This window comes from Vigna umbellata, chromosome 3, assembly GCF_029865625.1.
Source record: "Vigna umbellata cultivar VRB3 chromosome 3, Vumbellata_1.0, whole genome shotgun sequence".
NCBI lineage: Eukaryota > Viridiplantae > Streptophyta > Magnoliopsida > Fabales > Fabaceae > Vigna > Vigna umbellata.
In genome coordinates, this window is record NC_142167.1 from 35963819 (window position 1) to 35976860 (window position 13042).

A 13042-nucleotide genomic window follows, 5' to 3' on the forward strand; every position below is an offset into this window, starting at 1 on the left:
AAAGAAAGACTCAAAGAAAGAGTAAGCAAAGAACAAGAAATAATGAAGATTAATTGTCAACCCTAAACCCGTAAAGAAAGACTTTAAAGAAAGAGCAAGCAAAGAACAAATAATGAAGATTAATTGTCAACCCTAAACCCGTAAAGAAAGAACAAGAAAGAACAAGAAAGAACGACGAAAATTAATTGGATTAATTTTCAAGAAAGATAAATTGTCCAAAAGAAAGAACAATAACAAGAAAGAACGACGATTGAGTGGATTGATTGTAATACGAAGATTGATGGCCAGTGAAATGGTTATAATAAATTATAATTTATCCTTAATTAAACACAGCTTATGTCATTAAGCTTTAGATACAATCCATTTATTAGCTGAGAAAATGAGAGAAAGAGTTGGGATATTGAGTGAATCAAGGAAAAGGTGCCCTCAACTTGATCTGAGTCTCGTCGATGTCAATGGCAAATCCTTTGCCATGCTGCTTCCAGTAGTCAGCCAAGGGGTTGATCATCTCTGGTTCAGGAATCTCCACCCTTGAGCTTTTCAGGCTCTCTGAGGAAATACTGTACTTGGCATCCCTCTCATGCACCATCTCTCCCCTCACCAAACCAGGACTTACTGCTTGTGGAGACATCATCAGCGCAGGTGCACCCATAGGAAGCCTGTCCCCTGCATTTGTAATTAAATACTTTACAAAAAAAAAAAACTCAAAAGAGGATCAAATTCTTTCCATCTATGCGTACCTCTGTCAGCCTGCCACGTACACCAGAATTTGCCGTAAGTTTTGGCTAGGTTTTCGAGCTCCGGTTTCCCAATAAGCTCTGGAACTCTAGGGTTCACCCAGAGACCCGATTTGACCTGCACGGTCCAAATCATCATTCAGAAATTTTCAATTCCAAATAGAAAAAAAAACAAAACACATGACAAGCAAAGCAAAAGATCAGAATAAAAACCTCATAAGCATGAGAATGCCAAAGTTTCTGTTCCTCCGGTGGCATAGTTTCAAAGATATCATCAGACACAATATACTCCACACCTATCCAGCACACAACCAAAACATTAAACAAATCAGATATTGAGTTTTGAGAAAGTTGAAACAAAAAGAGAGAAAACAAGAAGACCAAGAAGACGAGCATCGGATTCGTCGGAATCGTAGACGGCGCATTGGATGAAATTTTGGTGGAGTCTGGAGCAGTAGTGGTGAGTCTCTATCTGGCGAGACATGTCGTGGCTATAGATGGCGAAGGAACACGCGTGGTGACTAATCTGCTTTATGGGTTCCAGTGACTGTATCATCATTGCACCCTTGTCGATCATGTGCTGTCCCATTCCCATCGCCTTTCCCGGAGTTGGTTCCAGACCCTTCGCCGGAGTTGGTTCCGATGACTTGTCCGTGGAGGCCATTAACTATTGCAAGTTTAACTCGGTCTCCTCTCTAGAGCGTGTGGAATATCATACCCTCGTGACCCGTATATATAAGCCGAAGATGGAGAACGTGGGTTGAGGCTTTGGTTCCACGCGGACATGCAGCGATGGTAACGTGGCTGATTGTAGAGGTTTTGGTTCCACGTGGACATGCAGCGATGAATGCGTGGTTGATAGTAGATGTTTTGGTTTCACGTAGACCTGCTGCGATGATTGCGTGGCTGAGTTTAGAGAGACTCTGTTGCGAAAACATTTACTATCACAAAAATATGGCATTCTAAAACATTAATATGTTATTGAGTATATTTTGTTAAGGGGATTACTAAAGTGCCACTTTCCTCGCTATATCATCAATAAAACTGGATTCACTGCATGTGGATTTTTCAAAATAGTGGTCTGAATTCACAAACAAACTCTCCGCTACTTTCTTTCATTGAGTTTGATTTGATACTAGGATATACTAAACAATAAAACCCAATCATAAATCCTAACCTTATAAACTCTAACAAAAAGAATCCTAACCCTAAATTCACTGGAACTTGTCTTTACACTGCCAATTATAATCACTAATCATCTTTAATAAGAATTCTAAGACAATACTTGTTAAAAAATAAAGTTATAATATATAATAAAATTAAATATGTTTGTAACCCTTAATTTTTATATAAAATTGAAATTTAATAATATCCTAAACTTTAATATATTTTAATTTTTAAATTTAAAAAATAAATAAATATAATATTTACAACCTAATTACATTTAAATTTTTTATATTTTTTATACGTCAAAACACATTTCAAATTAGTATTTAAATTATTTATACTACTTAATACGTTTTTACTTCAATATCATTTGACGTAATTAGATTAAAAAATATATATTTATTTTTAAAGCTTAAGAACAAAAATAGATTAAAATTTCAAAATAATTTCAATTTCATAATATAATGGATTAAAAATATATTTAACTTTTTATAATAGAATAATTGTACGACTTCTTTATTCGGTCAACGCATGATTTATTTTTCTAATATTTTTGTTTTCTTAAAGGTTAACTAAATATAAAATATGCACCAATAAATAATCCGATAAATTTGATAATATTCTTTCATCTTGGCTCAAGTTGATTAACCTTGAGACCTAAGCACATAAAATGGGATTACATAACTTCAGTAGGGCAATGGACATTTGATTATTGCAGCCATTAATAATTATGCCATTCTGTTCCCCAATGTAATTCTAACAATATAACCAAAAGGATGCTAATATCAGTGAGCTTTCCCCTCCTGCCATTATACATGAAAAGCTAGAGAATAACAGTCAAATTCATAAAATATCCAGAATGCTAATGTTTCAGTGTCAGCTGCCGGGAGACATGAGCATTGCATGAACCAAACAAAAGGTCGAAGAATGGGAAGTTAGCTTCAAAATGAGGCAAACAGCCTAACATCCTTCGAGCTCTGGATTTACATCACACAAAACACAGCAATTCGTCAAGCTAGCAAGATAAAAACTTTGAAAAGGGTATAGCAGAATTACATAATACAGGAAAACTCAAACAAATCCTATCCAGTATAAAAAGAATTTGAGGAGGCTAAAATATTTATACTATATGAAAAACTAGAAAAGGAAGCAGAAGTACGTACCCTTCTACTGCTGAGATACCAGGTCTTCCAGTTCATCTATGATAGCTTTATAGCAGAAAATGTACTGATCCTGATAATTGCAGAGTCACCAAAAGGGTCAACTAGTAAGCATATAGAAGAAAAGGCCCAGACAATAATAACAATACTAATGGTTTATGATTACAAATTACGGGGATGGAGGGAAGGAATATCAGGTTAAGATAAGGAGCCAGATCTGTACAATAAGCTCCCAGCTAGGACCGATTCCCAAGTGTCTAGTAAACTGAGGTTACCTCAGCCAAAAAGCCTACTAGACTGAAGACTACCATGTCATCTTCCTTAAGATTTTCCTCAATTACATTAACCTCCTTTCTTGTTCTTAAAAATTATAGAAATTTTCCTTATCTTTGATTTTTGGTCTGTTAGGAGGGTACATGTCTATACAAAACTTTAGTCGGAGGGTATTTATCTGACAAGAATTTGAAACAGGTCATTTAATTTCTGACAGAAAGCTAGAAATGAATTTCCAATGCTCCTAAGCTCAAAGATTAAAAAAAGAACTGCACAAAATATTTGTGCTAGAAGTACTGAATACAATTGTGTATGAAGAATCACAATAGTGTTGGGTGATTAGGCTCAAAAAGATTTCCAATGCCCCTAAGCTCAAGATTAAAAAAAAAACTTTGCACAAAAAATTTGTGCTAGAAGTACTGAATACAATTGTGTATGAAGAATCACATTAGTGTTGGGTGATTAGGCTCAAAAAGATAGTATCAATTCCATAAGTTCAATGGCACTTTTTGGTGCATTAATTGTCATAACTTGAACTCAAAGACAGTACATCAGTTGCTGATAGTGTCAACCGTATCTTAATTGTCGTGTGCTTCTATCTCGTTTGTCCATTCAACACTAGTTTTTTTATTTGATGAAAACATGTTTTTGCTCAGTGTGTGCAAGACCATGGAAATTAATTTTCCAAGTCTATTTCCCTTCTTTTTATTTTTAGTTTGAGAGCAAGTCGTACCCCATCTTATTTCTTAGAGTACTTATGTCGATTGGTAGAGCCTCCACATGTTTATTTATTTTTTACCTTAATTACCTCTATATTCCACGTGAAAAATAGTAATAGGAGCATGATCCTAGTAATAAACTAGTTGATAGAACACACTTCTCGAGTAATTAAAAAAACAGGGATGGATACTTTCAAAGGAGGACACGGTTCCTCAACAGAGAGTTTGATTACATCCTATCTGGCCTAGTTCCTCGCAATAATCTGCCTTCATTGTCAACAAAATGTTATTATTATTAGGAGTTCCAATCTGGGCAACACAATATTCCTTTTTTTCTCAACATAAAGGAATTCATAGATTCTCCACTGAAGGAATGATGTTCTTTGAAACTTCTAATTTATACATCCTTGCCTAACCAGCCAGCCTAGTTCGTCGCAACAATCTGCCTTCTTTATCCATCAAACAAAATAATATACCATATCATCACTATTTTATATTTCAAAAGCTCTTGTCTTTTTATTTAGTTAAGAAATGGAACTTGACAAACAAGCAGCCCACCTAAATCTTGCCATTTCATAAAAAAATCCGTATATTCATTAATCGTACTTAAATATTAAATCAACAAATCTTGATACCTGGGTCTGAACCATTCCAACACGCTGGGCCCTGAACACAGCTACTGTGTTAGCAATATCTACAGCAGACATATCACCAGCAAGTATTCTCTGAATTGTGTTGTGAATTGTGCAATATGTTCCAGTTCTACCAATACCTGCACTGAGTGATAGAGTTTGTCTCAGACATACGTACACGTGATATATTGTCATCATCACTGCCATAAAGTGAATAAACACAAAAAAAGAAGGAAAAAGATGAACCTGCAGTGGACCACTATTGGACCAAGGTTTGGTGGTAAATGGTATAATCTTTTCAAAATTTCACGCACAGCTAATGTATCTTTGGGAACTCCGTGGTCAGGCCATTCCGGATACTGAATATGCAAAACAGATATTGGAGCATCTTCTACCTGCAACAATAGATAAATATTAGCATGAAACAGGATTCAATACACCTTGATGATAAAGAGAAATTGAGTGCATTTCAAAATTATAACAAAAAAATTGTTATGTTTTTTTCTCCTTTTTATAGAAAAGGAAAGTTTACAAGGGGGAAAATATGATATATTGCAATAAGGTAAACCCCAGATATATAGCTTGGGATGAATAATATTTCAGGTTAGTACGCATAGATGCAATTGTCCCCATCAACCTAAACACCAACTTAACAACTAAAAAATAGTTTTCCATCAATCAATGCCAGTTGGGTTTCCATCAATGGTTTGTTTCAAGTTTCTTGTGTCTATCTAACTCAACAACAAATTGCCATCTTAAGACCACGAAAATAAAATATTAATAAAACAAAATAGATACCCTCCACACAACTTTGCTTGATATGCAGAACATTTAAAAACAAAAAGATGAAAGGTTATTATATGGAATTTTTATCTTGGTGCAAAAGAAATTTAATTTGAAAAAAATAGAAGAATATACAACCTAGGACAGGAAAAAAAAAATCTCCAAATTAAAAGAAACTAACAAATCAAGGAAGGTTTATTTTTATACTTATGTTATTTCTCCTTCCTCAACGTTTAATTCAAATCACCTATATATGGACGATTATATTAGCGGAATAACTAGGAACTCATCCAGAAAACTTTCCAAAGCTATGTGTTATTATAGTTAGAAGTAATCACTTTGAAGGGTGTCATTTATTTCATGTTGATAAAAGTTCCCATCGTTATTTTTCTTATAATATTTGAAGAGTACACAAAAGAACACCCCAAACTTCAAAAAACAAGACTAAGAGTCAACTGCTATATTTTAGCCATGACTAGTTCTAGAACCACCACCCCCGGGAAAGCATGAGCACATTCCATCATTTCATTAAGCTTCCATAGTTAAATTTGGAGTGGCCTCTTGGGTTCTAGTGTTAACATAGTTGAGAGATATATTATCATTAAGGAAAGAATTCAGTTTAAGCATTACAACTACAAAAGGCCAAGAGTTAAATGAATGGTTTTCAAGAGAAGGGGACCTCTTCCCGAATCTCACATCCTCCCATCTACAAACTATTACACATGACAGTCTGTAAAGAAAGATATAAAGCCTGAACGTCACAACCATTACAAGAGGAAAATAATCTGACCTCTCTATGGTTCACCTCTAAAAGGCGCAGCACCAGTGAAGTTTCAGTAGTGTTCACCCATTTACCAATAACAGAAATATTACCAACTTCTCTAGGTCCATCCTCCGCTTGAAAATAATCTCCACACTTTACCATCTATAAAGAAAGTAAAAGAAAACGTGATAAAAAAATACAACAAGGAAGAAAAAACTCAATATGTTAGTGAGTAGGCTCGAAAGGGCCAAGTGACAAGTACCTTATAATTATCCACCAACCTTGTTAGCATGATAATTGCAGGGCAGCGATATTGGATAATCATCTCCCAGAAATCTTCGTAAGTATGCGGAAGTGGACCTTGTGTGGCAACAAACTGTGACACGTTTCCAGAGGAGGAGGTCTACATAATACATTGAAGAGGCACATGCAAGCCAATTTAACTATCTATCTATTCCCACCAAATCTCCTTGCACAACAGTTATTTAATTAAAAGCAAATTAAATAAACAAACAGAAGAAGTAAGTTTATACCGAGACCAAGCTTGCATTGATATACCCCTGTGCTGCAGGTCTATAATCCGAACTCGATCTGAGAACAACCCTGTTATTGTCAACTGAAACAAGAAGTGACAAAATTCAATTTCTTTTCCCGAAAATAACACAACAATCCAATAAACCCTCGGCAACAAATTTACATGGCAAAACGTCCGTGTATCGGTTTTTGTTCAAATTGACGCCGTCAAGAGCGACGGTGCATCTTCTCCTCATCTCACTCGGCGTTATTCTGTTTGCCTGAAACCGCAACACAACCCAGTACGGTGAATCTTAGTGTGTTTGAGATATGAGAATAATGGATTAGGTTAAGGTGCGAACCTGCAAGTGTGCAAACTCCCGACTGATGGTGTGAGGAGCCTGGAGTTTGTCCTTCAAAAGGTTGATGGCTTGGGTGCAGTGGCTGACCTGATCCGCAGTGAGCGTGATCGGGGAGGGGCTATCGGGCGAGAAATTGAAATTCTCGGGAGGTGGTGCGGAGGAGGAAGTGGTGGTGGGGTTGCCGTCCATGGTGGCTCTCCGGCGGGGACGAGAGCGAGTACCGACGAGGTTCCCCAGCTCCAGCTACGGTGTATTCTCACTTCACTGTTGCTATCAGTGCAGTGGAGTTGACCTGACGCAATAACAGAATGCGCACTTTGCGATTCGTTTTTCCATTTTTATTAGACTGAAAAGTTAATGCCGTTATTGAATTTATATTGCCTCTCTAATTTGATTTCTGAAAAGACTAAATTAAGAAAAAAAAAATCTTGAAACTTTAACATATGTATTTCGTGTTAGTTTCTAGATAATCTTTGTTTTCATGTCTCACATATTCCTGTCTAGAAGCTGGATTAGGAAGCCATCCGTCGAATAATTAAATAAATTATTGAATTACGTAAATTTAATTATAAACAGCTTCTTTGTCGGAGACCAAATGTATGTGATAAGAAGTGTAATTATAAATATTATCTAATAAATCAGTTTAAAACTTTTACAAAATAAACACCATCAAAGAAAAACAATATAGCTTAAATTTTGTCTGAGCATGTTTAACTTCGCTTACTTATTGTAGCTTCTATGATTAGACCAAGCTAATGAACTTATCTACTTTTTAAAGTAATAATTATATTTTTAAATTTTTTAAAAATATTATTTCAATGAAACATATAAATGTGTTATAATTTTATTTTTTTTAAAAATAATCTAAAACTTAAAATTAATTCAACTTAAATTTTAATTTTTTTCTATTTCTTTTTTAATAACGAGACAAAATAATCCTTCGTCTAACGTCATATCTAATCAAACCTAAAATTCACATTTTGCTTAAAATTCAAATGGAAATTATATTTTTATCCCTTGGATTGATCAAATCATCCTCTAATCCGCTTATGTATGATTGTCTTTCCATTGTTTCCATTTTTTTTAATTCGTTTTTTTTTATTATTTGTTATTGACATTAATTGTTATAGACTTATCTTTCTTTGGTTTCAAGATTATTTACTTTATTTTACTTATATAATATCTAGTTTATCGCTTTTTAAATCTAAATTTGGTAAGTTTTATTTATTTATCTTGTAAATCAGTTAGATATTAAAATTGATTGTTTCTATTATATAAGAAAATGTACTCTTAGGAGTTCTTACATTGACTTATTATTGCGCGAAATAAGTCGGGTGAATATGCTCTAATCCTAAGATTTGACCAAAACAAATTCTTACAAACAAAAACACTTGTCAAGAACTTGCGATAAACCAAAACAAGTACAGATTGCGCTATTCAAAGCACGCAAGTCATGCTATTGAGCCCAATAGAAAAGAAACTATTTTACATTTATTTAGGCTTCAATAAAATATAACCTACCTTACTCATTTCATATTAACTCGGCTATTTCTTTAATATAATATAAATTCATCTAATTAATTAATTTAATTTCCAACTAATATGTTGATACACACAAAAATTATAAATACTTAATAAACAACAATTTTAATATTTAAGGTTACAATTTTGTTTACATTGTATTTTAAAAACTAATTAGTATAATTTCTTTTAGCGTTGTTAAAATATAATTGCAGCACAACCATTCATAATATTAAATAGAATAGTAAAAAATATATTTATTTGTTTAAGGATAACAAAAAATAAAAAGATAATATTTCATGTATCATTTCCTTTTAATTCCTTTTCTAATTTCAAAAAAATTATTTGTTGAATATAGCAAATTAATTGCCATGAAGCAACACGAGCTCAAGGTATTGGAAGAAAGGAAAGACAAAGTATTAGGTTGTTTGTGACACAAATGTGAGGAAGAAAAATAATCCGTTAACTATAGTTTTTAACGTTTAGGACAATATGACCCAATCAAATTCTATTTTTGAGTGATATTTTATTTTCCTTGAAGTCTAGTCTTCTCTTCTTCTCTTTTCTATAATTTTCATACATACATACATATATATATATATATATATATATATATATATATATATATATATATATATATATATATATATATATATATATATTTTCATGCATACAAAATCTAAGTTAAATAGATTAGTCTCTATTAATACAGGACTATAATGATATGTTATGGTTGTGAATTAGGATCTTAGTAGTGAGTCAGAAATTCTTTTAACTGTTTTAAATTCTGCATCTTTCATTAAGGAGCACAAAAGTGAAGGTCCGGGGAGCTGATATTTTATTACAATTTCAGTTGATTTTGGATTTATTATGGAGTTTGATTATAAAGTTGGAAATTAGATGCATTAGGGAATTAGTTGATGTATTGCAAAGTTAATCCAACTTTGCAGATTTGTTGTGACTTTTTTGTAGGATTAACACCTAGTCAAAGTTAGAATTGGACATTTGGATTGGGTTTATCTCCCTTTAAGAATGTTGTAATATGTAAAAGTTGGAAACTTTAATGTTTTATCTTTTTTATGTTAGAGATTGATTGATGTAATTTAGTTTGATTTCAGATTTTTAAATTATATTGATGGTGTTGAGATGTTTTGGAGTGGGCATGATATGTCTTGAATGATGATAATTTTATATTGTGCGTGGATTTGAATTAGATTCGTGGTGTACTTTAAGTATTAGAATAGTGTTAATGTTGTTTTAAACTTGTTAAAAAAGTTAAAACTGATATAATAACTTTTGGATAAGTATTGTGATGTTTTTTAGATTGCTACATGTGGTATTTTCTTATATATTTTTGCCCAAGTATAAATAGGACAAATATACAAGTATTTTTCGTATAAATTTTCGAAATATAGGTCTTTTTCTCTGAGTTAGAAATATCGATAGATTTTAACTTATATCTCTTGTAGTAGATGTTAAAAGGTAACAATAAATTGATAGTGAAAGAGAGATAGATTTTGAAATGAATGTATTGTGTTATTAAATCGAAAGCATCAGACTATTAAATAACAATACACATATAAACAACATAGAAAAAACCTATAATCAAAGAGTTACTGGCCTTTTTTACCCAAATGGTGTAATCCATATAAAAAATTATAAAAATTAAAAACTTTTAAAAAATTACCAATATGGAGCTGTCGTGCCAAGTCGGTATGACTTCACCAAGAATTTGTATGACTTGAATACGACTTCACTAAACTAGAAGACGAATAAAACTTATAAATCATAAAAATAAATTTATGCTAAAGTCTTACTTCACAACAAATACTTAAAAAATAAATTTATACTAAAGTTGTACTTCACAACAAAGATTTCAGAAGAATAAAAAATAATAATAGTCATATGAGTCAACAGAAACTTTAGAATAATGAAACTTCAGAATTATTAAAAGAACAAAGAAGTCTTATAAGATAATAGAAACTTCTTTTAATTTATTGAAATCATATTCAGTCATTAGATTTCTCCTTGATAAGTCGTACTAGCCTAGTTCGATTTCTTTATTTCTGTATTTTTTTCAAAGTTGTTCGTTTCCATAATTTCTTATACGAATTATACCATTTGAGTAAAAAAATACCGAAATTACTGTTATTAAACTTATAACTGAAAATAAATAAAGAAAGAGTTCATGATAAAATGGGATTTTATTAGACTAGTTCTTGACATCTAAGATTATAAAATACATTTTTATTCTATTTTAGCACGTGTAAGAAATATGGTAGAAGTTTTTACACCATGTCAATATCTATTATCTAACATTTGTATTGTATATTATATATTCATATTTATATCTGTATATATATTTTAGAATAAAAATTTAACAAGTTACCACAATTAAAAATTTAGATATAAGTTTTGATGGAGAAAGGGCCAAAAAAATTATAACAACTTATCAAACAGTAATGACGCTGCGGAAATTCAATCCTCCTTTCTTGCGAGAATCTGTGAGGAGCACTAAATAAATAGAACAAAAATAGAATCCAAAGCACAAAGAGACACCAACAATTTTTAGGGTGGAAAACCCCTCAATGCAAGGGTAAAAAACCACGAGTCGTCCATACCAAAGAAAAATCCACTATGATTAATAATAGGGTACAAAAAAGTCTCCAATAATAATGTTAGCAAAATGATGAAGATGAAGTTTTGATGATGTCCAAATCAAGTCAAGAGAAATCAAGATTCAAGATGTTATGAAGACTTGTATTGCTATGGAAAGCTTTTGTAATAATTGTAGTTTAGTGTCTAGGACTTAGATTTTTAGTGGTTTTGATTCCATGTAATTTTATATTATATAATTAATGTCCAGAGTCAAAATCGCACTGTATTAATCGATTAAAACAAGTATTAATCGATTAAAACAGAGGCTGGCCCTGAAAACCCAAGCGCCACTAGAATAATCGATTAAAGTGTATAATAATCGATTAGCTAATCGATTAATCTTGAGAATAATCGATTAACACTGACCGTTGGGGTTTTCAGATTTGAAAAACTAGCCGTTGTACTCATTTTAATCGATTAATACTTATGTTAATCGATTAAATGCGTTAGATGGCCCGTTTTCGAAGAATGGAAGAGTATTTGGCTGAGTCTATAAATTGGCTCTCTGTTTATCTCAAAAACAACTCTTCCCTTGTGCTCTAGTACTCAGAAATCATTGAGACTTGTGTGCTCTTGCTCAGCTAAGGAAACTCTGTCTGTAGAGTTGGTGAAATACTGCTACGGTGATAGAGGAATAGCTGGTTCATCCTTGGTGTGTCTAAGGAGGTGTTCGGAAGAGAATCATCCTTCGTGAAGTATTCGGAGGAGGTGTTCATCCTTTGTGAAGATACAAAGGAGGTGTAGGTTCATCTCTTGTGGTTTCAAGAGAGGTGGTTTCTAAACTTTTACAAATTGTGTTTCTTTGTGATTGTAATTTGTAATTGTTTTGTGTTAGTGAAAAAGGTTTATCTTGTTTGAGATAAGCGACTGGACGTAGGATTGGTAAGATCCGAACCAGGATAAAATCATCTGTGCAAATTTCTCTCAACCTTACTCTCCTTATTTGTCTTTATTATTATCTTGGTAAGTTTAATTGAGTAGAAATTAAAAGGCACACGTTCGTATTAAAAACCCTCTTGGTTTGTTATTCCACGCTAACAATTCCGCTGCAGCGATTCTAACAATTGGCATCAGAGCTTGCTTTGATAGTCATTCAAATGGCAGGATCACATCAAACCTTTGCAGAGGGTGCATCAATCAATAGACCCCCACTATTCACAGGTGAGAACTATGCATTCTGGAAGGTAAGAATGCAAATATTTATTGAATCTATTGATTGTGAAATTTGGGATGTTATTGCGTCTGGTTCTTCTGTTCCTACTAACAATATACAGGAACCAAAGCCCCGTGGTCAATGGACCACTGAAGAAAAGAAAAGATTTCATAATGACGTAAAAGCTCGGAATATCATTGCATCAGCATTGACTGTTGATGAGTTCTACAGGGTTTCTGTCTGCAAAACTGCTCAAGAAATGTGGGACGTGCTCAGAGTGACACATGAAGGAACGGATGACGTAAAGAGGGCAAGAAAGAACTCCCTAATTCAAGAGTATGAAATGTTCCGGATGAAGCAAGGAGAAATAATTTCCGACGTTCAAAAACGCTTCACCAACATTGTCAATCATCTCATTGGACTAGGTAAGTCATTTGATACTGATGAATTAAACATTAAAATCTTGAAGTCTTTAGACAGGTCGTGGCAACCTAAGGTGACTGCAATCTCGGAGTCACAAAATCTCAACACAATGACTATGGCGGCATTATTTGGAAAGTTGAGAGAGCATGAACTTGACCTCGGAAGACTAGATGAAGAA

At 33.0% G+C, this 13042-nt stretch overlaps 2 protein-coding genes across 2 annotated transcripts; both read right to left on the reverse strand.

Annotated features, from left to right (window-relative positions):
• Positions 1-373: 373 nt before the first annotated feature.
• Positions 374-1416, reverse strand: LOC148202429 (oil body-associated protein 2B-like). The gene is made up of 4 exons (XM_088110442.1): positions 1119-1416; positions 951-1033; positions 741-855; positions 374-666 (listed from the first exon to the last, which is right to left on the reverse strand). Exons 1-4 carry the CDS (start codon positions 1399-1401, stop codon positions 410-412), a joined length of 738 nt encoding a protein of 245 aa, XP_087966568.1. The 5' UTR covers positions 1402-1416; the 3' UTR covers positions 374-409.
• A 1074-nt stretch (positions 1417-2490) lies between these two features.
• LOC124821652 (protein-tyrosine-phosphatase PTP1-like) lies at positions 2491-7451 on the reverse strand. Its single transcript, XM_088108599.1, has 9 exons — positions 7110-7451; positions 6932-7028; positions 6768-6850; positions 6497-6637; positions 6262-6396; positions 4935-5083; positions 4692-4833; positions 3068-3137; positions 2491-2881 (listed from the first exon to the last, which is right to left on the reverse strand). The coding sequence occupies exons 1-8, from the start codon at positions 7296-7298 to the stop codon at positions 3072-3074; spliced, it is 1002 nt and encodes a 333-aa protein (XP_087964725.1). The 5' UTR covers positions 7299-7451; the 3' UTR covers positions 2491-2881; positions 3068-3071.
• Positions 7452-13042: the final 5591 nt, after the last annotated feature.